We start from the raw sequence: 27965 nt of genomic DNA on the forward strand, positions 1-27965 counted from the left end.
ACGTCAGGACGTCACAACCCGGAAGCGTCTAGCCACGCCTCCTTCGTAGGCTGCATGTGACATCACTCGCAAATTCCATCTATACTTCGGTTCTTAAACGTAACATCTTTTTATTTATTTATTTATTTATACAATATAAATGATTAACAAATATTTGATTTATAATCGCACCACCTCTAATGTGACAGGATGTGAACGTGATAACGTGACCCGGAAGTATTTGTCCTAGCTAGCACGCGGAAGTCAATAAAGGATCTTTGTTACCTTCAACACAATATCATGTTAGCTTAGCGTAGCTTCGTGTGGAATAACTATCTAAATACTTTGTTGTATACTCTCGTCAGTCACTTGGAAACCTTTGCTTCCATCATGTCACATTTAGTTCTTCACTTTCTCTGGGTAAGTCCTGTTATTACGTCAGGACGTCACAACCCGGAAGCGTCGAGCCACGCCTCTTTCATAGGCTGCATGTGACGTCACTCGCACATTCCATCTATACTTCGGTTCTTAAATGTAACATATTTTAATTTGTTTCATCCTTTATACAATATAAATGATTAACAAATTTTATTTTTAATCGCACCGCTTCTAATGTGACAGGATGTGAACGTAATAACGCGACCCGGAAGTATTTGTCCTAGCTAGGACGCGGAAGTCAATAAGGATCTTTTTTACCTTAAACACAATATCATGTTAGCTTAGCGTAGCTTCGTGTGGAATAACTATCTAAATACTTTGTTGTATACTCTCGTCAGTCACTTGGAAACCTTTGCTTCCATCATGTCACATTTAGTTCTTCACTTTCTCTGGGTAAGTCCTGTTATTACGTCAGGACGTCACAACCCGGAAGCGTCGAGCCACGCCTCTTTCATAGGCTGCATGTGACGTCACTCGCACATTCCATCTACACTTCGGTTCTTAAATGTAACATATTTTAATTTATTCCATCCATCATACAATATAAATGATTAACACACATTTAATTTTTAATCGCACCGCCTCAAATGTGACAGGATGTGAAGGTGATAACGTGACCCGGAAGTATTTGTCCTAGCTTGCACCCGGAAGTCACGTAGTGGCTAAAGTACGGAAATCGAACCCGATCAGCTTTTCACGCCACAGCATCGTGGGTATGATGTGTCAAGTGGTGGAAGAATATGAGGAGCCGCTGGAGCAGGAGGCGCCGAGGTAGTACAACCGTGTATTTTAATACCGCTAGTCTGTATCGTGTATCATGTATCGTGTACAGTGTATCAACTGTTGCTGCGACCCATCCATCACTTGTAGTGTGTACTTCGAAGTACATAGGAGGCTTGTTTCTGTCGAGGAGAGAAGCCCATTTATCATCATTTATTTGAACTTAAACTAGGGACGTCTTTAACCGAGCAGTGGACAGAAACAAGCCAATGTTGTGATTGTCATTTCTCAGTCATACGTTTAGAAGTATGCTAACACTAGGTTAGCTTCAAGATCAGTACACACTCACACGGAGGGCTGGAAACATGAATGCTCCCTAAAGTAGTGATGTACAAATGTGTGTCTTGTCCTCCTCTTAGCGTGTCAAAGCAATGTGTCAAATGCAAGGAGGTGCTGGCCGTGGTGGTCATCAGAGCAGGAGACAAATACTGCAGGTAGGACCCTAACCCTTCACTCCTCTAGATGCAGCATCTCCACCTCTCACGGTTCAGCAACCATGTTTGTGTTTAAGTGCTCAGTACTCCAAGAAATAAACTTCAAATACTCACATGTTGCCTTCCTTAGGGACTGCTTTGACCAGTACTTCCGTCACAAATTCCGGGCTACGCTGGGCAAGAACAGAATCATTTTCCCCGGAGAAAGGGTTAGCCGGTTTTGGATGGTTTCACTTTTGTTTTGTTTCAGAAAGGCCGCATTGATGTGCTGCTTCTGTGCTTCTAGGTGCTGCTTGCTGTATCTGGAGGACCTTCTTCCAGTTCAATGCTCCGCCAAGTCCAAGAGGTCAGTATTCCTTTTGGGAATCATTTCAAATATCCAAGGACGGCGTTTAACGGACTGTATGCAACCGGTTCCAAACGGCAAAACAAACACAAAGGAGATACGACAGCTGCAACGATTACTGGATCAATCAATGACGAATCAATTATCCGATTCATTCACGACTCTTTTTGTATTCCAGTCATCTTTTTATTTAAAAATATAAATATTCTCTGATATGAGAGATGAGTTTTTCTAAGTTGTAATATGAAAAACAACAAATAAAGTTCTAATCTTTGAAAAATCGGTTTGCTACAGTAGTACACCCTGGACTGGTGGCCAGCCAATCACAGGGCACATATAGACAAACAACCATTCACACTCACATTCATACCTATGGACAATTTGGAGTTGCTAATTAAGATAGCATGTTTTTGGAATTGGGGGGGGGCAGAGTCCCTGGAGAGAACCCATTCATGCACGGGGAGAACATGCTAACTCCACACAGAGATGCTACTAGTCGCTGCCTGGTATTCCCATCCGTGTCTGTTCTCCGAGAAGAGGCGGGGTTTGGGTAATGAGAAGGTTGTGATGTAGTAAACAATGTGGGAAATATGACTGAACGTTTGAGCACAATTAAATAGTTAAATACCTGAACTGAAATGATTTAATCGATTATTCTTGATGATATCGATCCGTCCTCTTTTCCAGGGTTTCGGTCAGAGTGCCCACAAAAAGTTGCGATTCATGCCAGGCATCGTTTATGTTGATGGTAAATCAAAATTGTACTTCCTGTAAGCGCAACGAAACCCTCAGAGTGAATATATTTGTGTTTTTGTTCCCAGAGGGTGGCGCTGTGGGTCAGTCTGTTGAGGAGAGACGGCTAACGGTGGCCAAAATGGAGGACGTGTTTAAAGCCGCAGGGTTCCCCTTCCACATCCTGCCTCTGGAACAGGTAGCAGTCTGTTACTGTTGTCTTGAGTCTTTGTTTTTTTGAAAAAGAATACAAACTTTGTACTGTGAACATCCAGCGGCAACACGACATTTTAACATGACTGCTATTATGATGAAAAATGTACTGAACCAAGAGGACAAACATCCCGGGGAAGCATTTCGTTGAGAGGTGTCATGGTTGGCGCCATGAATTATAAGAATATTTTTTGCATATTTACTTACTTACTATAAATATATAACATATTCAAGCAGGCAGCCTTTAAAGCCTCATGCATAAAATAATGTAATTGGCCCCCACCTAATATGAGATCTTATCTTCTCCCCCTGCAGATTCTTGACATCCCCACTTCAGTCGTGGCGCTGAGGGCAGCGTCTTCGCCACCTCCAGCAAGTGCTTACAAAGCAGCTGTGGATGACTTCATCCGTAACGGCGTTATTAGCGACGTAACCCCCCAGGAGAAGGCTGGAACGCCACCGCCGTACGTGCTGGCGTCCCAAACGCACGCCCTGCGGCAGATGATGGACTCTGTTAAGACTCTGACTGCCAGAGAAGATCTCATGAGCACCTTAAGGTCAGCTTATGTACATTTACACCCTAGGAACTGACATGACGTAGTCCACCACCACTTCGACCTTGTCCACCAAGGTCCACTTAGACATTATACTGTATATCAGGGGTCTCAAACTCAATTTACCTGGGGGCCACTGGAGCTAAGGTCTGGGCAAGGCTGGGCCGCATCAGGTTTTACAAAAAAATGCATTTATTAAAAACAGAAAAATATACAAATTTTTCAGTTCTTTGGTTCCGATTTTCACATTTATACTCTTTTTATTTACAACATATTGCGCAACTGCAGGGTCTTGAGACACATGCTAACTCGCAAACTAGACAGCTAGCGACCTAAACGGTAGCCTTCGAGTTATTTACTTTCAACTTAAATAGCCAAAAACTTACCACTTCCACACGGATAGGGAGGATAACTATTAACAGTTATTTAACCTTTAACATGAACATGAATCAAACGTAATATTTTTTTCTGGGTACATGATACCATACAGCATCCATATAAAAAACTTACCACTTCCACACGGATAGGGAGGATAACTATTAACAGTTATTTAACCTTTAACATGAACATGAATCAAATGTAATATTTTTTTCTGGGTACATGATACCATACAGCATCCATATAAAAAACTTACCACTTCCACACGGATAGGGAGGATAACTATTAACAGTTATTTAACCTTTAACATGAACATGAATCAAATGTAATATTTTTTTCTGGGTACATGATACCATACAGCATCCATATAAAAAACTTACCACTTCCACACGGATAGGGAGGATAACTATTAACAGTTATTTAACCTTTAACATGAACATGAATCAAAGGTAATATTTTTTTCTGGGTACATGATACCATACAGCATCCATATAAAAAACTTACCACTTCCACACGGATAGGGAGGATAACTATTAACAGTTATTTAACCTTTAACATGAACATGAATCAAACGTAATAATTTTTTCTGGGTACATGATACCATACAGCATCCATATAAAAAACTTACCACTTCCACACGGATAGGGAGGATAACTATTAACAGTTATTTAACCTTTAACATGAACATGAATCAAACGTAATAATTTTTTCTGGGTACATGATACCATACAGCATCCATATAAAAAACTTACCACTTCCACACGGATAGGGAGGATAACTATTAACAGTTATTTAACCTTTAACATGAACATGAATCAAATGTAATATTTTTTTCTGGGTACATGATACCATACAGCATCCATATCAAACTAACATTAAACTTTTATATTAAGGCGCGGCCCGCGGGCCAAATATGGCCCGCAGGACACTAGTTTGAGGCCCCTGCTGAATATATTTTACAGTTGGTGAAAAGCGTATTATTAGTATGACCTATGGAAAATGGCCACCTTTTGTCATGGAGATGGATTTTTTGACTTTCTTCTTCATGTCCATGTTGATGTGTGAAGACAGCAGATGCTGGTCCACACGGCTCGCAGCGAGGGCTACACCAAAGTCATGCTGGGACACAACTGCACCAGACTGGCTGTCCAGCTTCTCACCAGCATCTCGCTGGGCAGGGGAGCACATCTGGCTCGGGACACGGTGCGTGTTTCTTCCTCCGTTTGGCCGCGCCGACGTCCAAGTGATGGTACGATGTTATGTGTGTGTGATGTTTTCTCAGGGTTTCTCGGACTCTCGCTACGGCGACGTTACGTTTGTGAGGCCAATGAGGGACCACAGTGCTAAAGAAATAGCCTACCATAACCGTCTTTTTCATGTGCAGTGTGTCTTCACGCCAAACCTGCACACCAAGGTACGCTTGCTCAATCACGCCACGCTCAATCTCCATGGAAATGACAAATGATTTCATACCTGATGACGTCAAACGTGTACTACATCTGCTAATGCTAATGCTAATGCTAATTCCAGGCTAAAGCAAAGTCCAGCATCCAGCATTTGACTGAGAGCTTTGTCAACAACCTGCAAGTGGATTTCCCTTCCACCGTCAGCACCATCTACAGGTGGGTGTTGCGTAGATAAGCGCGTGTCTGGCTTATGTAAACGTTAGAAAATAGGACGAGTCCACCGGAGTCACGCTTCCTGCTTTGTGTCCTCAAGAACGAGCGAGAAGCTGCAAACGGCTTGTAAGAACTCATCTTCCGAGGACCATGGTGACAAATGTCTGCTCTGCATGTGTTCTCTGGATACTTCAGGTGGTAAGTGGTATGTTCCTCGGATGCCCCCCCCCGTCCCCTCGCCATCCGAGTGCGGGCACATCCAGTACATACAAACGGCCGTTCGGAATATTCTTCATGCTGACTTCAACCTTCTCATTCTCCGTAGAGATGGCGTCCGCCTTCCAGGCCACCCTAATTTCCGAACGCCTCTCTGCCGACGCCAATGGTCCCCTTCCAGGAGAAAACCCAGGTACAGTACGATGATGAACGTGGACTCCCCAAACACACCGTTGGGGGGGGGGGTTGGTCTGTCATTGCAGTCAGGAAGATCCCTGTTCGATGTCCCAGACACGCTGCTCAGCAATTACAGAGCATCACATGTCAATAGAGGGGCCATAGTTAGTCATCCCTCGTTTATCATGCTTCATTTCTTTCATACTCGACCGTGATAAGTGAATTTCTGCAAAGTAGGATTGTAACTATTTGGTAGTTGGAGTATAGAAAACCTGTTTACCATGTATTAGAGCCCTCTAGACATGAGATAACACCCCCATAGTCAGCTTTACGGTTGTATTAGCCAAGATAGTAGGCATTCATTCATTCAAAAACTGCATGTAAACACGTGTACGTGAAAGTACAGTACATTTGAGTAGAATTGAATACTGCATTGCATTGCCGCCAGGACGGCGTGGACCCCAGACAGGAAGCTGCTGCAGAGGCCCGGGACAACGTTGCGTGGAAGACGGGGGCTGTTCTACCGCTTTAAGGTTTGCTTCCATTATCCACCCTTTGGAAGAACATCTAACAGGAAGCATCGTCTGCTGACGATGCGTTCAATAACGGGTGTGTTGATGTATTTGGTTCTCTTTGCAAACATTTATGTAGGAACTGAAAACATTAGAATGCGACAGTCGGTGTTTCACTGGGTGCATTGCTTACGCAACACATCCATCCGTGGTCCTGGTGGTGTAAAGCTAATATTTGCAACGCTAGCTGCTCCCTGCCGTTGTGTTGTTTATTTGCGTCTGTTGAAATGATGGTTACTATGATGGTTACTATTACAGGCCCCCAGACACCCCAGATGTGAGGCCATGGCTGTGCTACAGTTGTCAGCTGACCGTCAAGGACATGGTAGGTGACGGACGGCACCCACCACAAATACTGGAACTGGGGGGGCCGTACTGCAGTCTATGCTACGTTACCATGACGTGACCATGGCGTTACCATGACATGACCATGACGTTACCATAGCGTTACCATGACATGACCATGACGTTACCATGGCGTTACCATGGCCATGACGTGACCATGGCGTTACCCTGACGTGACCATGGCGTTATCCTGACGTGACCCTGGCGTTACCCTGGCGTTACCCTGGCGTGACCATGGCGTTACCCTGGCGTGACCATGGCGTTACCCTGACATGGCGTTACCCTGACATGACGTGACCATGACGTTACCCTGGCGTGACCATGGCGTTACCATGACGTGACCATGGCGTTACCATGACGTGACCATGGCGTTACCATGACGTGACCATGGCATTACCATGACGTGACCATGGCGTTACCATGACGTGACCATGGCGTTACCATGGCTTTACCCTGACGTTACCATGGCTTTACCCTGACGTGACCATGGCGTGACCCTGGCGTTACCCTGGCGTGACCATGGCGTTACCCTGACGTGACCATGGCGTTACCCTGACATGACGTGACCATGACGTTACCCTGGCGTGACCATGACGTTACCCTGGCGTGACCATGACGTTACCCTGGCGTGACCATGACGTTACCCTGGCGTGACCATGACGTTACCCTGGCGTGACCATGACGTTACCCTGGCGTGACCATGGCGTTACCATGACGTGACCATGGCGTTACCATGACGTGACCATGGCGTTACCATGACGTGACCATGGCATTACCATGACGTGACCATGGCGTGACCATGGCGTTACCATGACGTGACCATGGCGTTACCATGGCTTTACCCTGACGTTACCATGGCTTTACCCTGACGTGACCATGGCGTGACCCTGGCGTTACCCTGGCGTGACCATGGCGTTACCCTGACGTGACCATGGCGTTACCCTGACGTGACCATGGCGTTACCCTGACATGACGTGACCATGACGTTACCCTGGCGTGACCATGACGTTACCCTGGCGTGACCATGACGTGACCATGGCGTGACCATGGCGTTACCATGGCGTGACCATGGCGTTACCATGGCTTTACCCTGACGTTACCATGGCTTTACCCTGACGTGACCATGGCGTGACCCTGGCGTTACCCTGGCGTGACCATGGCGTTACCCTGACGTGACCATGGCGTTACCCTGACGTGACCATGGCGTTACCCTGACATGACGTGACCATGACGTTACCCTGGCGTGACCATGACGTTACCCTGGCGTGACCATGACGTTACCCTGGCGTGACCATGACGTTACCCTGGCGTGACCATGACGTTACCCTGGCGTGACCATGACGTTACCCTGGCGTGACCATGACGTTACCCTGGCGTGACCATGACGTTACCCTGACGTGACCATGACGTTACCCTGACGTGACCATGGCGTTACCCTGGCGTGACCATGGCGTTACCCTGGCGTGACCATGCCGTGACCATGGCGTTACCCTGCGTTACCCTGGCGTGACCCTGACGTTACCCTGACGTGACCATGGCGTTACCCTGACGTGACCATGGCGTTACCCTGACGTGACCATGGCGTTACCCTGACGTGACCATGGCGTTACCCTGACGTGACCATGGCGTTACCCTGGCGTGACCATGGCGTTACCCTGGCGTGACCATGGCGTGACCATGGCGTTACCCTGACGTGACCATGGCGTTACCCTGACGTGACCATGGCGTTACCCTGACGTGACCATGGCGTTACCCTGACGTGACCATGGCGTTACCCTGACGTGACCATGGCGTTACCCTGACGTGACCATGACGTTACCCTGACGTGACCATGACGTTACCCTGGCGTGACCATGGCGTTACCCTGACGTGACCATGGCGTTACCCTGACGTGACCATGGCGTTACCCTGACGTGACCATGGCGTTACCCTGACGTGACCATGGCGTTACCCTGACGTGACCATGGCGTTACCCTGACGTGACCATGGCGTTACCCTGACGTGACCATGACGTTACCCTGGCGTGACCATGGCGTTACCCTGACGTGACCATGGCGTTACCCTGACCATGACGTGACCATGGCGTTACCCTGACCATGACGTGACCATGACGTTACCCTGGTGTTACCATGGCGTGACCATGACGTTACCCTGATGTTACCATGGCGTGACCATGGCGTTACCCTGATATGACCATGACGTTACCCTGACGTGACGTGACCATGATGTGACGTGACCATGACATTACCATGATGTGACGTGACCATGACGTGACCATGACATTACCATGATGTGACGTGACCATGACATTACCATGATGTGACGTGACCATGACATTACCATGATGTGACGTGACCATGACATTACCATGATGTGACGTGACCATGATGTGACGTGACCATGACATTACCATGATGTGACGTGACCATGACATTACCATGATGTGACGTGACCATGACGTGACCATGACGTTGACGTGACGTGACCATGACGTGACCATGACATTACCATGATGTGACATGACCATGACGTTACCATGACATTACCAGCAACCCAAGATGGTTCTCGTGTTTCCTTTTCTTTCAAGTCATGTGTGGATGTTCTCCCTGGGTGCATCTTGTCGGAGGCTCGGAGGAGGCAAACCAGGTGACTACTTTGGTGTTGGTAGAAGTTCTAATGATGGTACTTGTCAACCATTCCTAATAAGACTTAGAAGCCATAAGCGTTGTTGTTGTTTTTGACTTTAGATATGGAAGAGGTGTGTCCATTCCATGCGTTATTATTATTATTATTGTTAGGTTTCTATCTTCCTAGGATTGTTTTCCTTTGAGGAGTCGTGTATGCCAAATGTTGTCTTTTGGTGTCCAGGTCTCGCATGAGAGAAGAGATCAGTGATTTCCTGCTGGATGATTAGAAAGGAAAAGGAAACCATTACATCCAACTAGAATATACAGGAGCAGTATTCAGGTTAGTGTGAGTCACAGTACATGTACCATCATGTACTGCGTCCATGTACTGTCCCCCTGTGCTGATCATGGAACCTTTATCAAATATTGTCATCTAAGCTTTTAGAGTGATGCTAGCATGGCATTTTTGTTTACTTGTAATAAAGTGCAGTATGTGCACCTTTCATGCTGTATGTATTGGTACACACACATGTATACAGTACATAAATAGTACCAGTACCTGAGTGTGAGATGTGTAACACAATCGAAAACATTTGGCGTCCTTTGCTGTAAACCTCCGGTAGCGACACTAAGTCCTGGATTTGGACTGTGACAGGATCAGGGTCTTGCCTGTCTTTATAGTGGACACCGCCGCACTGGATTAGAACTCTATAGGAAGTATCCACTAAGAGCTTTGACAAATATGGCATTTTTAGCATGTAGGAGTAGAAGCTGCGGGTACATTGTGTACATCATCAGTGTAAATACTAATATAATACTAATTAGTACCAGACCCGACTAATTTTTCTTCCTTTACCACAAAGAGATCCTGCTTACAACCTTCTAAATATGAATTGAGCATGATTAGAGCCCTCTTGATGTGAGATAACACCCCTATAGTCACTTTGACTTTTTAGTCTGGTGCTTGTGTGTCTCACCGAACATTAACATCGCTGACATTGAGTGTAGAATACCACATATTATGACAACATCTTTGGATTTTAATCCTTGTAAGCATTCATATGATGTGACAACATTTGGACCGTTTACTTTTTACGATTGCTAGCATTTGTTTGTAGCCAACAATGTGCTCAGGGCTTTGGGGGCCTTTCGGGGGCTCCACTGTAACATAAAGTTAGCAAGCCTGGCACGTTCGTCTGGGCACGGCGGTCACCTTGTACTTGACGGGCTGAAGGACCACGCCGAACTTGCCCTCCAACAGGGGTAGGGGCTGACCGGGCGGGGTGGACAGCGTAAAGCGCTGCAGAATCCAAGCCAGGAATAGAAAGAGTTCCATCTTGGCTAAGGCCTCCCCTAGACACACCCTGACCCCGGCCCCGAACGGCAGGTAGCTGGACGTTGGGAGGATCAGACCCGTGCCGTCGCTGTTCAAGAATCGAGCTGCAAAAAGATGGCGGATTTAGGATATCTCCACGGCAGAGATTTGTTGTGTGAGTTTTGGAGGCGGGTACCCACTGGGATCAAAGCGCTCAGGGTGGTGCCATTCCTTCTGGTCGTGGTGCAAAGACCACAGGTTGATGATGACTCGGGTTCCTTTTTGCACCTTGAAATTCCCGAGGCTACAAAACAGCAAAAACATTTTCACACCCCAAAATCACAGCGCCATTGGCTCCAAACTTAAAACAATTATTAAATATTATTAAATCATATTCAATCATGTTTTGTGGTGCAATATGACCTAAAATAAGCATTTTCAAGCATAAAAATTTACTATAGGGGTGTTAGTTGATGACCAGAGGGCTCTAATAACATTAAACTGTATTTAGAAGTTCAGGAACACGGTGGCATAGCAAGAATGTATAGCATGTGTTTAGGCTAGCTACAGTTCCATGGATGTATAGCATGTGTTTATGCTAGCTACAGTTCCATGGATGTATAGCATGTGTTTATGCTAGCTACAGTTCCATGGATGTATAGCATGTGTTTAGGCTAGCTACGGTTCCATGGATGTATAGCATGTGTTTAGGCTAGCTACGGTTCCATGGATGTATAGCATGTGTTTATGCTAGCTACGGTTCCATGGATGTATAGCATGTGTTTATGCTAGCTACGGTTCCATGGATGTATAGCATGTGTTTAGGCTAGCTACGGTTCCATGGATGTATAGCATGTGTTTAGGCTAGCTACGGTTCCATGGATGTATAGCATGTGTTTATGCTAGCTACGGTTCCATGGATGTATAGCATGTGTTTATGCTAGCTACGGTTCCATGGATGTATAGCATGTGTTTAGGCTAGCTACGGTTCTGTGGATGTGTAGCATGTTTATGCTAGCTACGGTTCCATGGATGTATAGCATGTGTTTAGGTTAGCTACGGTTCTGTGGATGTGTAGCATGTGTTTATGCTAGCTTCGGTTCCATGGATGTATAGCATGTGTTTATGTTAGCTATGGTTCAATGGATGTATAGCATGTGTTTAGGCTAGCTACGGTTCCGTGGATGTGTAGCATGTGTTTATGCTAGCTACGGTTCCATGGATGTATAGCATGTGTTTATGCTAGCTACGGTTCCATGGATGTATAGCATGTGTTTAGGCTAGCTACGGTTCCATGGATATATAGCATGTGTTTATGCTAGCTACGGTTCCATGGATGTATAGCATGTGTTTATGCTAGCTATGGTTCCATGGATGTATAGCATGTGTTTAGGCTAGCTAGGGTTCCATGGATGTATAGCATGTGTTTATGCTAGCTACGGTTCCATGGATGTATAGCATGTGTTTAGGCTAGCTAGGGTTCCATGGATGTATAGCATGTGTTTATGCTAGCTACGGTTCCATGGATGTATAGCATGTGTTTATGCTAGCTACGGTTCTGTGGATGTGTAGCATGTTTATGCTAGCTACGGTTCCATGGATGTATAGCATGTGTTTAGGTTAGCTACGGTTCTGTGGATGTGTAGCATGTGTTTATGCTAGCTGAGGTTCCATGGATGTATAGCATGTGTTTATGCTAGCTTCGGTTCCATGGATGTATAGCATGTGTTTATGTTAGCTATGGTTCAATGGATGTATAGCATGTGTTTAGGCTAGCTACGGTTCCGTGGATGTGTAGCATGTGTTTATGCTAGCTACGGTTCCATGGATGTATAGCATGTGTTAATGCTAGCTTCGGTTCCATGGATGTATAGCATTGCATGTGTTTATGCTAGCTACGGTTCCATGGATGTATAGCATGTGTTTATGCTAGCTTCGGTTCCATGGATGTATAGCATAGCATGTGTTTATGCTAGCTTTGGTTCCGTGGATGTATAGCATAGCATAGCATGTGTTTATGCTAGCTTCGGTTCCGTGGATGTATAGCATAGCATGTGTTTAGGCTAGCTACGGTTCTATGGATATATAGCATGTGTTTATGCTAGCTTTGGTTCCGTGGATGTATAGCATAGCATGTGTTTATGCTAGCTACGTCTAATAACATTAAACTGTATTTAGAAGTTCTGGAACAGGTTTTCTATGCTCCACAAAAGTACTCCAGAAGTATTCCATGTAGTAAGGACTCCTACTGCGCTAATCTGGGTCTGGTCCGGAGCCAATGATGTGGGCTAAACCAGGTCTTGCTGGCCATGATGGGTGTTCCAAACGGCCCCTGTACCTGGTGTCACAGAGCGCCACGTGGGGGATGAGCAGAGGCGCCACGGGACGGATCCGCAACACCTCCTTGATGGTGGCCTCCAGGTACGGCAGACTGCCTCTGTCGCCGAGTTGGGGGCTCTGACCTCCTAACTTGCTGTCCAGCTCCCCCTGGATGCGTCTCTGCACCTGAACGCAACACGCAGACTTTGTTACCGTCACGTTGTCATGTCAAGGTATCTTCTCGGTTTTTGTGGAGCTGCTGTTCACCTCCGGGTGATGGATGAGGTAGATGATGGCCCATCGGAGCACGGTGACGGTGGTTTCTACACCGGCTCCAAAGATGTCCCCCACGGTCATCAGGATGTGGTCATCGCTGAGGTCCACCGAACCCCCGCCGCTCACTTCCGTGTTGTTGTTCTCGGCGTTGCGCTTGGCTCTCAGCAGAGCGTCCATGAGGTCTCTCTGCAGATGGTCGCTGTAGTTGGCCTGGGAGTTGCACACACGCCCCGTTCACGTCAGCACGCGTTTGTGGACCCTGCTGGACTTGGACGAATAAGGCGTGGTACCGCCCACCCTACCTTGTGTTCTTCGTATTTCTTACACAGAAGTTGGTCTCGGATTGAAACGCATTGTTTCAGCAGCCGCAGGTCAGAATTGGGAAAAATCTGCAAAATGGGATGAATGTTATTTTACATCCGTCATTCCTATGCTTTGCATTCACGTCATCAAGTTTATGTCTTCAGTTACTCTTATTATGTCTACTATGTTGTGTCAGTGGAGCGTAAAGGGGATTTGGGGGTGCTATTTCATGTGTAGAGGGCTTTAATAATGATATTAAAATCCATATTTAGGAGGTGGTAAACAGGTTTTCTATTAACTGCATCAAACTGACGTATCTTGGAAAAATGTATTTTTATTTGATATACTCATTGAAAACAGGTCTAATAATTATTGTATGTATAGCATGTGTTTAGGCTAGCTACGGTTCCGTGGATGTATAGCATGTGTTTAGGCTAGCTACGGTTCCGTGGATGTATAGCATGTGTTTAGGCTAGCTACGGTTCCGTGGATGTATAGCATGTGTTTATGCTAGCTACGGTTCCGTGGATGTATAGCATGTGTTTAGGCTAGCTACGGTTCCATGGATGTATAGCATGTGTTTAGGCTAGCTACGGTTCCATGGATGTATAGCATGTGTTTAGGCTAGCTACGGTTCCATGGATGTATAGCATGTGTTTAGGCTAGCTACGGTTCCATGGATGTATAGCATGTGTTTATGCTAGCTACGGTTCCATGGATGTATAGCATGTGTTTATGCTAGCTACGGTTCCATGGATGTATAGCATGTGTTTAGGCTAGCTACGGTTCCATGGATGTATAGCATGTGTTTAGGCTAGCTACGGTTCCATGGATGTATAGCATGTGTTTATGCTAGCTACGGTTCCGTGGATGTATAGCATGTGTTTATGCTAGTGACGGTTCCATGGATGTATAGCATGTGTTTAGGCTAGCTACGGTTCCATGGATGTATAGCATGTGTTTATGCTAGCTACGGTTCCATGGATGTATAGCATGTGTTTAGGCTAGCTACGGTTCCATGGATGTATAGCATGTGTTTATGCTAGTGACGGTTCCATGGATGTGTAGCATGTGTTTAGGCTAGCTACGGTTCCATGGATGTGTAGCATGTGTTTAGGTTAGCTACGGTTCCGTGGATGTATAGCATGTGTTTAGGCTAGCTACGGTTCCATGGATGTATAGCATGTGTTTATGCTAGCTACGGTTCCATGGATGTATAGCATGTGTTTAGGCTAGCTACGGTTCCGTGGATGTATAGCATGTGTTTATGCTAGCTACGGTTCCATGGATGTATAGCATGTGTTTATGCTAGCTACGGTTCCATGGATGTATAGCATGTGTTTATGCTAGCTACGGTTCCATGGATGTATAGCATGTGTTTATGCTAGCTACGGTGTGTGGATGTATAGCATAGGTTTATGCTAGCTATGGTTCCATGGATGTATAGCATGTGTTTATGCTAGCTACAGTGTGTGGATTTATAGCATGTGTTATGCTAGCTACAGTGTGTGGATGTATAGCATGTGTTTATGCTAGCTACAGTGTGTGGATGTATAGCATGTGTTATGCTAGCTAGGGTTCCGTGGATGTATAGTATAGCATGTGTTTAGGCTAGCTAGGGTTCCATGGATGTGTAGCATGTGTTTATGCTAGCTACGGTTCCATGGATGTATAGCATGTGTTTATGCTAGCTACGGTGTGTGGATGTATAGCATGTGTTTATGCTAGCTACGGTGTGTGGATGTATAGCATGTGTTTATGCTAGCTACGGTGTGTGGATGTATAGCATGTGTTTATGCTAGCTACGGTGTGTGGATGTATAGCATGTGTTATGCTAGCTAGGGTTCCATGGATGTATAGCATGTGTTTATGCTAGCTACGGTGTGTGGATGTATAGCATGTGTTTATGCTAGCTACAGTGTGTGGATGTATAGCATGTGTTATGCTAGCTACAGTGTGTGGATGTATAGCATGTGTTATGCTAGCTAGGGTTCCATGGATGTATAGCATGTGTTTGTAGTGTCTAGCACGGCCGTATAGATGGAAGCATAGTCTTTGGTGTGTACCTGTAGCCAAGGGAAAATGTCCACCAGGCTGTCTTTGGCTACGGTGTCCACAATGCCCTGGCTGTAAAGAAGCATGGCCTCAAAGTCAGGATCTCCTCGGGAGTATGTGGCGTTGAAACATAAAGAACACACCACGTTGGTGACAGCGCGCGTCAGCTCAGGAGAAAAGTCCAGAGATGCCTCAGCCTTGTCCACAAGGATGGAGCACAGAGACTGTGCCTGTGTGCAGACTGTGGACGAGGACGCCATATTACCACCGTATAAGAAAAGGCTGTTATCATATATATATATATATATATATATATATATATATCAAAATGGACATTCTTTTGATACTTCAGTCATCTGCGGAAATACTTCTAGAATAAGTTTGTTGAAAGGATGACTTATCGTTTCATTCTTATGCTAGTTCTTTTTAGGTTATTTTGGGTAATATCATTCATTCATAATATATATAATATATCATTTTCACATACTATTTTTGTCTTCTGTTTTTCTATTGTTGTATAAAATAACAAATCAATAACTTCATGTATTTTACATGCCGCTTAATCCTCATTAGAGTCACAGGGTATGCTGGAACCTATCCCAGTACACCCTGCTACACTCTGGTAAAACCCAGGTACACCCTGGTACACCCTGGTATACCCTGGTACACCCGAGACTGGTCTCAGGGAAGATTAAAAAATAATAATAATAAATAATGAAATACAATTAAATAATAATAAAAAAAGTAATTGAAAAAAAATCCTAAATGTATGTAATTTAGTAATTTTTTTTGTTTATAAAAGGAAAAAAAAATCAAAAATGTAAGTAATCACCCTGGTACACTCTGGTACACTCTAGACTGGTTGCCAGCCAGTCTCAGGGAAGATAAAAAAAAAATAATAATAATAATTAAACACAATTAAATAAAAAAGTAATTATAAAATAAAATAAAAAAATCACTGAATCATGTAATGTAGGATTTTTTGTTTGTTTATAAAAGAAAAAAAAATCTAAAATGTAAGTAATCACTGGTCACTGGTTAATAAAAATAATAATTGATGTCATTAGTAATATTTTACTTTTGAGCTACTAATTTTATTTTTATATGTAAAAAAAAAAAAAAATGTCATGCCCAGTGATTGGCTGGCGACCAGTCCAGGATGTACCCCGCCTCACGCCCGAAGACAGCTGGGATAGGCTCCAGCACCCCTGCGACCCTTGTGAGGAAAAGCAGTAGAAAATGAATTAATTAATTAAATAAAAAAAATTTAGAATAAAAAAATAACTGAATTTATGTAATTTAGTATTTTTTGTTTGTTTATAAAATGAAAAAAAATCAATCTAAAATATAAGTAATCATTGGTCACCAGCCAATCATAGCACATTAAAATATTAATAAAAATAATAATTGATGTCACTTGTAATATTTTACTTTTGAGCTACTTATTTTATTTTTATATGTAAAAAAAAAAAAAAAAAAGTCATGCCCAGTGATTGGCTGGCCACCAATCCAGGGTGTACCCCGCCTTACGCCTGAAGACAGCTGGGATAGGCTCCAGCACCCCCTTGTGAGGAAAAGCGGTAGAAAATGAATGAATGAATTAAATAAAAAAAATAATAAAAAATAATTAAAATTAAAAAAATAACTGAATTTATGTAATTTAGTATTTTTTGTTTGTTTATAAAAGGAAAAAAATCTAAAATGTAAGTAATCACTGGTCACTAGCCAATCATAGCATATTCAAATATTAATATATTAATAAAAATAATAACTGATGTAATTTGTAATATTTAACTTTTGAGCTACTTATTGTATTTTTATATGTAAAAAAAAAAATATCATGCCAATGATTGGCTGGTGACCAGTGATTAATTATGAATGGCATTAATGTCAGCGTCTCATTAATAGTTGATTGATTGATTGACGAGTGTGGCGGCTATCACAACAAACCTGGATGGAGCTAGCTTGTTGTGGGAATGCAGAGAAGCGACGCGGGTCGCTTTGCGCTACTCACTGATCTCCTCAAGCGAAGCAGAACCTTCTCCAAACATGCCCAGAGCTCCATGGACCAGCTTCCTGTGGAACTTCCAGGTAGCACTGTAGTCTCCAAAAGCAATATCTTTCCCGTCTCTGGTCAGGATATCCGTAGTGACCTTCATCACACAGAAGAGAACCAAGAATGAGGAGCTTTTTCAAGGGGGGGGTTGGGAATGGAACCGAAATACGCACTGTTCTCGCTCTTCCTGCAAAAAGTCGTCCCTTCTTGAGCAGGACCTCCTTGGCGTGGCGGTGCTGGTTGACGATGATGACTCTGTGGGAGCCCATCATCAGCGAGTACGTCTGGCCGTATTTCTCCTGGAGCTTCTGGAAGAGCACATGAGGAGGATGTGTGCTTCTCAGACTCAGCAGGCTCCCGATGAAAGGCAGCGACGGGAGGCGTGGGGGGTCCCGGGGCCCCTGTGGGAAAGCCCTACGCCGCAGCTTGAACGCTAGGAAACACAGAACCAAGGCCAAGCAGGCGTACGCGCTCGCAAGCCAATCCATGGTGGGTTGCCAGATTCTCCGCGAAGGAGCTGAAGCAGGCGGCTTTTTATTCCGCCGCTTCAATGTCGCGCCCTTGACCTTAAAGCACGCCAACGTAAACACCAGCACACACGCCGCACCGCCGTGGAAGACGTGCTGCACACCGCTGCTCATATTCTACTCCCGTCAGCAGAACGTCATCGTTTTTATTGCAGTCTTTCAACATTTGACTTTAGGTGTAGCATTAGCATGCTAGCCAGTGGGAAGTCCTTGAGGAAAACTGGAGGTTTAGTTTCTCGGCTACGGCGGAATAATCAATGATTTTGGGAATAAAGTCGTAAATTGACGTGTCAGGGAAAGTAGACGAGATCTTCCCTCCTGCTTCAGGCCAGCTTTTATTTATAATGTGGCAGCAAAACAGCAGTAGACTGTTTACAACTTAGATTAGCATGGCTAGCCCTTCTCACCGCCACCTTGCTGACCCCGCCCCCTCCACCCACCCAAGGTCAACGACCAACAAAATGGTTGTAGACCTGCACAAGACTGGAATGGAGCACAAAACCATCAAAATGATTGTAGACCTGCACAGGACTGGAATGGAGTACAAAACCAACAACAAGACTGTAGACCTGCACAAGACTGGAATAGAGCACAAAACCATCAAAATGATTGTAGACCTGCACAGGACTTGAAAAGCATCAACAAGACTGTAGACCCGCACAAGACTGGAATGGACTACGAGAAGCATCAACAAGACTGTGGACCTGCACAAGACTGGAATGGAGCACAAAAAACCATCAACAAGACTGTAGACTTGCACAGGACTGGAATGAACTACGAGAAGCATCAACAAGACTGTAGACCCGCACAAGACTGGAATGGAGTACCAAACCATCAACAAGACTGTAGACCTCTACAGGACTGGAATGGAGTACAAAACCATCAACAAGACTGTAGACCCGAACAAGACTGGAATGGAGTACAAAACCATCAAAATGGTTGTAGACCTGCACAGGACTTGAAAAGCATCAACAAGACTGTGGACCTGCACAAGACTGGAATGGAGCACAAAACCATCAACAAGACTGTAGACCTGCACAGGACTGGAATGGACTACGAGAAGCATCAACAAGACTGTAGACCCGCACAAGACTGGAATGGAGCACAAAACCATCAAAATGGTTGTAGACCTGCACAGGACTTGAAAAGCATCAACAAGACTGTGGACCTGCACAAGACTGGAATGGACTATGAGAAGCATCAACAAGACTGTAGACCTGCACAAGACTGGAATGGAGCACAAAACCATCAACAAGACTGTAGACCTGCACAGGACTGGAATGGAGTACAAAACCATCAAAATGATTGTAGACCTGCACAAGACTTGAGAAGCATCAACAAGACGTTAGACCTACACAAGACTGGAATGGAGTACAAAACCATCAACAAGACGGTAGACCTGCACAGGACTGGAATGGACTACGAGAAACATCAACATGACTGTAGACCCGTACAAGACTGGAATGGAGTACAAAACCATCAAAATGATTGTAGACCTGCTCAAGACTGGAATGGAGTACAAAACCATCAAAATAGTTGTAGACCTGCACATGACTTGAGAAGCATCAACAAGATTGTAGACCTGCCCAAGACTGGAATGGAGCACAAAACCATCAACAAGACTTTAGACCTACTCAAGACTGGAATGGAGCACAAAACCATCAACAAGACTGTAGACCTGCACAAGACTGCAATGGAGTACAAAACCATCAACATGGTTTTAGACCTGCACAGGACTGGAATGGACTACGAGAAGCATCAACAAGACTGTAGACCTGCACAGGACTGGAATGGAGTACAAAACCATCAAAATAGTTGTAGACCTGCACATGACTTGAGAAGCATCAACAAGATTGTAGACCTGCACAAGACTGGAATGGAGCACAGAAACCATCAACAAGATTGTAGACCTGCACAAGACTGGAATGGAGCACAGAAACCATCAACAAGACTGTAGACCTGCACAAGACTGGAATGGAGTACAAAACCATCAAAATGATTGTAGACCTGCACAGAACGTGAGAAGCATCAACAAGACTGTAGACCTACACAAGACTGGAATGGAGCACAAAACCATCAAGACTGTAGACCTACACAAGACTGGAATGGAGTACAAAACCATCAACAAGACTGTAGACCTGCACAAGACTGGAATGGAGTACAAAACCATCAACAAGACTGTAGACCTGCACAAGACTGGAATGGAGTACAAAACCATCAAAATGGTTGTAGACCTACACAGAACTTGAGAAGCATCAAGAAGACTGTAGACCTGAACAAGACCGTAACGGCGTACTAAAACAGGAAGAAGACTGCAATATTCAGTGTGGCATCCATAATGTTGTGTACGTGTGAAGGTCGTGATTAATCGTGTTAATCGTGGAATATTCTATTGATACCACAGCCCATGGCGGCCATGAAGTAGAACAATAAGTAGAACAATAAGTGGAACAATAAGTAGAACAATAAGTAGTACTTTTGAGGAGGAGAGCAGTGAAAGAGGACCAGAAGGAAAGAAAGGATGAAGAGATCCCTGGTTTCTTCCAAAGGACGTTTCTTCCTCCATGGCGTCCAAAGCTCTAATCAAACGACCTTCAGTGATTGCATCATCAGCAGACTCCTGATAAGAACCTTATCAGCTCAACAGCTGCTTGGCCTTCACGCCGTCCCTGAGACGTGAGGATGATGATGATGATGATGATGATGGTGTCTCACCGGTACTGATACCCAGGAATATGCAGTATTTGTCCACGTACATACAGTAAGTAGGACTTCCACTACTTTCTGTCAGCCGTGTTGCTGACTTCTCACTTAAAACCACCATTGCTGTCATCACTTTCATTTTCACTTTGATTCCACAAATACATGAATTCATAAATCTGGCTGGTTTGGGGTTGGCTATGGCTTATCATTCATACCAAAAATATGCATATTTAAGTCAAACCAATGTATTTCTGTATTTAATGTATGCCCAAATGAGGCATAAAAATAGCTAAAGTAAAATATAATACTAGAGATGCAGTCAAAGACTTCGCTATCATATGTAGTATTCTACACTGGCCGCTAGGTGTCAGTAATGTTACTGTAATGTTAGGATGTAGTATTCTACACTGGCCGCTAGGTGTCAGTAATGTTACTGTAATGTTAGGATGTAGTATTCTACACTGGCCGCTAGGTGTCAGTAATGTTACTGTAATGTTAGGATGTAGTATTCTACACTGGCCGCTAGGTGTCAGTAATGTTACTGTAATGTTAGGATGTAGTATTCTACACTGGCCGCTAGGTGTCAGTAATGTTACTGTAATGTTAGGATGTAGTATTCTACACTGGCCGCTAGGTGTCAGTAATGTTACTGTAATGTTAGGATGTAGTATTCTACACTGGCCGCTAGGTGTCAGTAATATTACTGTAATGTAATGTTAGGATGTAGTATTCTACACTGGCCGCTAGGAGTCAGTAATGTTACTGTAATGTAATGTTAGGATGTAGTATTCTACACTGGTCGCTAGGTGTCAGTAATGTTACTGTAATGTTAAGATGTAGTATTCTACTCTCACTGCTAGGTGTCAGTAATATTACTGTAATGTTAGGATGTAGTATTCTACACTGGCCGCTAGGTGTCAGTAATGTTACTGTAATGTTAAGATGTAGTATTCTACTCTCACTGCTAGGTGTCAGTAATATTACTGTAATGTTAGGATGTAGTATTCTACACTGGCCGCTAGGAGTCAGTAATGTTACTGTAATGTTAGGATGTAGTATTCTACACTGGCCGCTAGGTGTCAATGTTACTGTAATGTAATGTTAGGATGTAGTATTCTACACTGACCGCTAGGTGTCAGTAATGTTACTGTAATGTTAGGATGTAGTATTTTACACTGACCGCTAGGTGTCAGTAATGTTACTGTAATGTTAGGATGTAGTATTCTACACTGGCCGCTAGGTGTCAGTAATGTTAATGTAATATTAGGATGTAGTATTCTACACTGGCCGCTAGGTGTCAGTAATATTACTGTAATGTTAGGATGTAGTATTCTACATTGGCCGCTAGGTGTCAGTAATGTTACTGTAATGTTAGGATGTAGTATTCTACACTGCCCGCTAGGTGTCAGTAATGTTACTGTAATGTTAGGATGTAGTATTCTACACTGGCCGCTAGGTGTCAATAATGTTACTGTAATGTAATGTTAGGATGTAGTATTCTACACTGACCGCTAGGTGTCAGTAATGTTACTGTAATGTTAGGATGTAGTATTTTACACTGACCGCTAGGTGTCAGTAATGTTACTGTAATGTTAGGATGTAGTATTCTACACTGGCCGCTAGGTGTCAGTAATGTTACTGTAATGTTAGGATGTAGTATTCTACACTGGCCGCTAGGTGTCAGTAATGTTACTGTAATGTTAGGATGTAGTATTCTACACTGGCCGCTAGGTGTCAGTAATGTTACTGTAATGTTAGGATTTAGTATTCTACACTGGCCGCTAGGTGTCAGTAATGTTACTGTAATGTTAGGATGTAGTATTCTACACTGGCCGCTAGGTGTCAGTAATATTACTGTAATGTAATGTTAGGATGTAGTATTCTACACTGGCCGCTAGGAGTCAGTAATGTTACTGTAATGTAATGTTAGGATGTAGTATTCTACACTGGTCGCTAGGTGTCAGTAATGTTACTGTAATGTTAAGATGTAGTATTCTACTCTCACTGCTAGGTGTCAGTAATATTACTGTAATGTTAGGATGTAGTATTCTACACTGGCCGCTAGGTGTCAGTAATGTTACTGTAATGTTAAGATGTAGTATTCTACTCTCACTGCTAGGTGTCAGTAATATTACTGTAATGTTAGGATGTAGTATTCTACACTGGCCGCTAGGAGTCAGTAATGTTACTGTAATGTTAGGATGTAGTATTCTACACTGGCCGCTAGGTGTCAATAATGTTACTGTAATGTAATGTTAGGATGTAGTATTCTACACTGACCGCTAGGTGTCAGTAATGTTACTGTAATGTTAGGATGTAGTATTTTACACTGACCGCTAGGTGTCAGTAATGTTACTGTAATGTTAGGATGTAGTATTCTACACTGGCCGCTAGGTGTCAGTAATGTTACTGTAATGTTAGGATGTAGTATTTTACACTGGCCGCTAGGTGTCAGTAATGTTACTGTAATGTAATATTAGGATGTAGTATTCTACACTGGCCGCTAGGTGTCAGTAATATTACTGTAATGTTAGGATGTAGTATTCTACACTGGCCGCTAGGTGTCAGTAATGTTACTGTAATGTTAGGATGTAGTATTCTACACTGGCCGCTAGGTGTCAGTAATGTTACTGTAATGTTAGGATGTAGTATTCTACACTGGCCGCTAGGTGTCAGTAATATTACTGTAATGTAATGTTAGGATGTAGTATTCTACACTGGCCGCTAGGTGTCAGTAATGTTACTGTAATGTAATGTTAGGATGTAGTATTCTACACTGGCCGCTAGGTGTCAGTAATGTTACTGTAATGTTAGGATGTAGTATTCTACACTGGCCGCTAGGTGTCAGTAATGTTACTGTAATGTTAGGATGTAGTATTTTACACTGGCCGCTAGGTGTCAGTAATGTTACTGTAATGTAATATTAGGATGTAGTATTCTACACTGGCCGCTAGGTGTCAGTAATATTACTGTAATGTTAGGATGTAGTATTCTACACTGGCCGCTAGGTGTCAGTAATGTTACTGTAATGTTAGGATGTAGTATTCTACACTGGCCGCTAGGTGTCAGTAATGTTACTGTAATGTTAGGATGTAGTATTCTACACTGGCCGCTAGGTGTCAGTAATATTACTGTAATGTAATGTTAGGATGTAGTATTCTACACTGGCCGCTAGGTGTCAGTAATGTTACTGTAATGTAATGTTAGGATGTAGTATTCTACACTGGCCGCTAGGTGTCAGTAATGTTACTGTAATGTTAGGATGTAGTATTCTACACTGGCCGCTAGGTGTCAGTAATGTTACTGTAATGTTAGGATGTAGTATTCTACACTGGCCGCTAGGTGTCAGTAATATTACTGTAATGTTAGGATGTAGTATTCTACACTGGCCGCTAGGTGTCAGTAATGTTACTGTAATGTTAGGATGTAGTATTCTACACTGGCCGCTAGGTGTCAGTAATGTTACTGTAATGTAATACTAGGATGTAGTATTCTACACTGGCCGCTAGGTGTCAGTAATGTTACTGTAATGTTAGGATGTAGTATTCTACACTGGCCGCTAGGTGTCAGTAATGTTACTGTAATGTTAGGATGTAGTATTCTACACTGGCCGCTAGGTGTCAGTAATATTACTGTAATGTTAGGATGTAGTATTCTACACTGGCCGCTAGGTGTCAGTAATGTTACTGTAATGTAATGTTAGGATGTAGTATTCTACACTGACCGCTAGGTGTCAGTAATGTTACTGTAATGTTGGGATGTAGTATTCTACACTGGCCTCTAGGTGTCAGTAATGTTACTGTAATGTAATATTAGGATGTAGTATTCTACACTGGCCGCTAGGTGTCAGTAATATTACTGTAATGTTAGGATGTAGTATTCAACACTGGCCGCTAGGTGTCAGTAATATTACTGTAATGTTAGGATGTAGTATTCTACACTGGCCTCTAGGTGTCAGTAATGTTACTGTAATGTAATATTAGGATGTAGTATTCTACACTGGCCTCTAGGTGTCAGTAATGTTACTGTAATGTTAGGGTGTAGTATTTTACACTGGCCGCTAGGTGTCAGTAATGTTACTGTAATGTAATATTAGGATGTAGTATTCTACACTGGCCGCTAGGTGTCAGTAATGTTACTGTAATGTTAGGATGTAGTATTCTACACTGGCCGCTAGGTGTCAGTAATATTACTGTAATGTTAGGATGTAGTATTCTACACTGGCCTCTAGGTGTCAGTAATGTTACTGTAATGTAATATTAGGATGTAGTATTCTACACTGGCCGCTAGGTGTCAGTAATATTACTGTAACGTTAGGATGTAGTATTCTACACAGGCCGCTAGGTGTCAGTAATATTACTGTAATGTTAGGATGTAGTATTCTACACTGGCCGCTAGGTGTCAGTAATATTACTGTAATGTTAGGATGTAGTATTCTACACTGGCCGCTAGGTGTCAGTAATGTTACTGTAATGTTAGGATGTAGTATTCTACTCTCACCGCTAGGTGTCAGTAATATTACTGTAATTTTGGGATGTAGTATTCTACACTGGCCGCTTGGTGTCAGTAATGTTACTGTAATGTTAGGATGTAGTATTCTACACTGGCCGCTAGGTGTCAGTAATGTTACTGTAATGTTAGGATGTAGTATTCTACACTGGCCGCTAGGTGTCAGTAATGTTACTGTAATGTTAGGGTGTAGTATTCTACTCTCACCACTAGGTGTCAGTAATGTTACTGTAATGTTAGGATGTAGTATTCTACACTGGCCGCTAGGTGTCAGTAATGTTACTGTAATGTTAGGATGTAGTATTCTACACTGGCCGCTAGGTGTCAGTAATGTTACTGTAATGTTAGGGTGTAGTATTCTACTCCCACCACTAGGTGTCAGTAATGTTACTGTAATGTTAGGATGTAGTATTCTACACTGGCCGCTAGGTGTCAGTAATATTACTGTAATGTTAGGATGTAGTATTCTACACTGGCCGCTAGGTGTCAGTAATGTTACTGTAATGTTAGGATGTAGTATTCTACTCTCACCGCTAGGTGTCAGTAATATTACTGTAATTTTGGGATGTAGTATTCTACACTGGCCGCTTGGTGTCAGTAATGTTACTGTAATGTTAGGATGTAGTATTCTACACTGGCCGCTAGGTGTCAGTAATGTTACTGTAATGTTAGGATGTAGTATTCTACACTGGCCGCTAGGTGTCAGTAATGTTACTGTAATGTTAGGATGTAGTATTCTACACTGGCCGCTAGGTGTCAGTAATGTTACTGTAATGTTAGGATGTAGTATTCTACACTGGCCGCTAGGTGTCAGTAATGTTACTGTAATGTTAGGATGTAGTATTCTACACTGGCCGCTAGGTGTCAGTAATGTTACTGTAATGTTAGGATGTAGTATTCTACACTGGCCGCTAGGTGTCAGTAATGTTACTGTAATGTTAGGATGTAGTATTCTACACTGGCCGCTAGGTGTCAGTAATATTACTGTAATGTAATGTTAGGATGTAGTATTCTACACTGGCCGCTAGGAGTCAGTAATGTTACTGTAATGTAATGTTAGGATGTAGTATTCTACACTGGTCGCTAGGTGTCAGTAATGTTACTGTAATGTTAAGATGTAGTATTCTACTCTCACTGCTAGGTGTCAGTAATATTACTGTAATGTTAGGATGTAGTATTCTACACTGGCCGCTAGGTGTCAGTAATGTTACTGTAATGTTAAGATGTAGTATTCTACTCTCACTGCTAGGTGTCAGTAATATTACTGTAATGTTAGGATGTAGTATTCTACACTGGCCGCTAGGAGTCAGTAATGTTACTGTAATGTTAGGATGTAGTATTCTACACTGGCCGCTAGGTGTCAATGTTACTGTAATGTAATGTTAGGATGTAGTATTCTACACTGACCGCTAGGTGTCAGTAATGTTACTGTAATGTTAGGATGTAGTATTTTACACTGACCGCTAGGTGTCAGTAATGTTACTGTAATGTTAGGATGTAGTATTCTACACTGGCCGCTAGGTGTCAGTAATGTTAATGTAATATTAGGATGTAGTATTCTACACTGGCCGCTAGGTGTCAGTAATATTACTGTAATGTTAGGATGTAGTATTCTACATTGGCCGCTAGGTGTCAGTAATGTTACTGTAATGTTAGGATGTAGTATTCTACACTGCCCGCTAGGTGTCAGTAATGTTACTGTAATGTTAGGATGTAGTATTCTACACTGGCCGCTAGGTGTCAATAATGTTACTGTAATGTAATGTTAGGATGTAGTATTCTACACTGACCGCTAGGTGTCAGTAATGTTACTGTAATGTTAGGATGTAGTATTTTACACTGACCGCTAGGTGTCAGTAATGTTACTGTAATGTTAGGATGTAGTATTCTACACTGGCCGCTAGGTGTCAGTAATGTTACTGTAATGTTAGGATGTAGTATTCTACACTGGCCGCTAGGTGTCAGTAATGTTACTGTAATGTTAGGATGTAGTATTCTACACTGGCCGCTAGGTGTCAGTAATGTTACTGTAATGTTAGGATTTAGTATTCTACACTGGCCGCTAGGTGTCAGTAATGTTACTGTAATGTTAGGATGTAGTATTCTACACTGGCCGCTAGGTGTCAGTAATATTACTGTAATGTAATGTTAGGATGTAGTATTCTACACTGGCCGCTAGGAGTCAGTAATGTTACTGTAATGTAATGTTAGGATGTAGTATTCTACACTGGTCGCTAGGTGTCAGTAATGTTACTGTAATGTTAAGATGTAGTATTCTACTCTCACTGCTAGGTGTCAGTAATATTACTGTAATGTTAGGATGTAGTATTCTACACTGGCCGCTAGGTGTCAGTAATGTTACTGTAATGTTAAGATGTAGTATTCTACTCTCACTGCTAGGTGTCAGTAATATTACTGTAATGTTAGGATGTAGTATTCTACACTGGCCGCTAGGAGTCAGTAATGTTACTGTAATGTTAGGATGTAGTATT

The 27965-nt window shown here is 43.2% G+C and overlaps 3 protein-coding genes across 5 annotated transcripts; 2 read left to right on the forward strand and 1 right to left on the reverse strand.

Annotated features, from left to right (window-relative positions):
- The first annotated feature begins 1044 nt into the window (after positions 1 to 1044).
- On the forward strand, positions 1045 to 11157 carry ctu2 (cytosolic thiouridylase subunit 2 homolog (S. pombe)). The gene is made up of 16 exons (XM_078795921.1): positions 1045 to 1188; positions 1557 to 1631; positions 1762 to 1840; positions 1918 to 1977; positions 2665 to 2725; positions 2799 to 2908; positions 3238 to 3479; positions 4922 to 5057; positions 5137 to 5268; positions 5385 to 5476; positions 5574 to 5671; positions 5799 to 5882; positions 6315 to 6399; positions 6697 to 6763; positions 9371 to 9429; positions 9652 to 11157. The coding sequence occupies exons 1-16, from the start codon at positions 1133 to 1135 to the stop codon at positions 9695 to 9697; spliced, it is 1482 nt and encodes a 493-aa protein (XP_078652047.1). The 5' UTR covers positions 1045 to 1132; the 3' UTR covers positions 9698 to 11157.
- cyp17a1 (cytochrome P450, family 17, subfamily A, polypeptide 1) lies at positions 10483 to 18398 on the reverse strand. The gene is given in 8 exon segments (XM_078795924.1): positions 10483 to 10850; positions 10926 to 11029; positions 13064 to 13230; positions 13312 to 13530; positions 13623 to 13709; positions 15690 to 15919; positions 17693 to 17841; positions 17843 to 18398. Coding segments are annotated over 8 exon segments (1755 nt in total). The 5' UTR covers positions 18376 to 18398; the 3' UTR covers positions 10483 to 10584.
- Positions 17474 to 21328, forward strand: LOC144901669 (uncharacterized). Of its 3 annotated transcripts, XR_013629713.1 has the most exons (3): positions 17474 to 19891; positions 20123 to 20268; positions 20448 to 21328. XR_013629713.1 is itself a non-coding variant. In XM_078795922.1 (2 exons), the coding sequence occupies exons 1-2, from the start codon at positions 18932 to 18934 to the stop codon at positions 20508 to 20510; spliced, it is 1212 nt and encodes a 403-aa protein (XP_078652048.1). In that variant the 5' UTR covers positions 17474 to 18931; the 3' UTR covers positions 20511 to 21328. The 3 variants fall into 3 exon arrangements, 2 of the variants coding, with proteins under 2 accessions (XP_078652048.1, XP_078652049.1); XM_078795922.1 differs by lacking the exon at positions 20123 to 20268 and having other exon boundaries at positions 17474 to 19939; positions 20307 to 21328; XM_078795923.1 differs by lacking the exon at positions 20448 to 21328 and having other exon boundaries at positions 20123 to 20298.
- The last annotated feature ends 6637 nt before the right edge of the window (positions 21329 to 27965 follow it).

The sequence above is a fragment of the Doryrhamphus excisus genome, linkage group LG14, assembly GCF_037039965.1.
Source record: "Doryrhamphus excisus strain RoL-2023G ecotype Guam linkage group LG14, RoL_Dexc_Guam_v1.1, whole genome shotgun sequence".
NCBI classification, from domain to species: Eukaryota; Metazoa; Chordata; class Actinopteri; order Syngnathiformes; family Syngnathidae; genus Doryrhamphus; species Doryrhamphus excisus.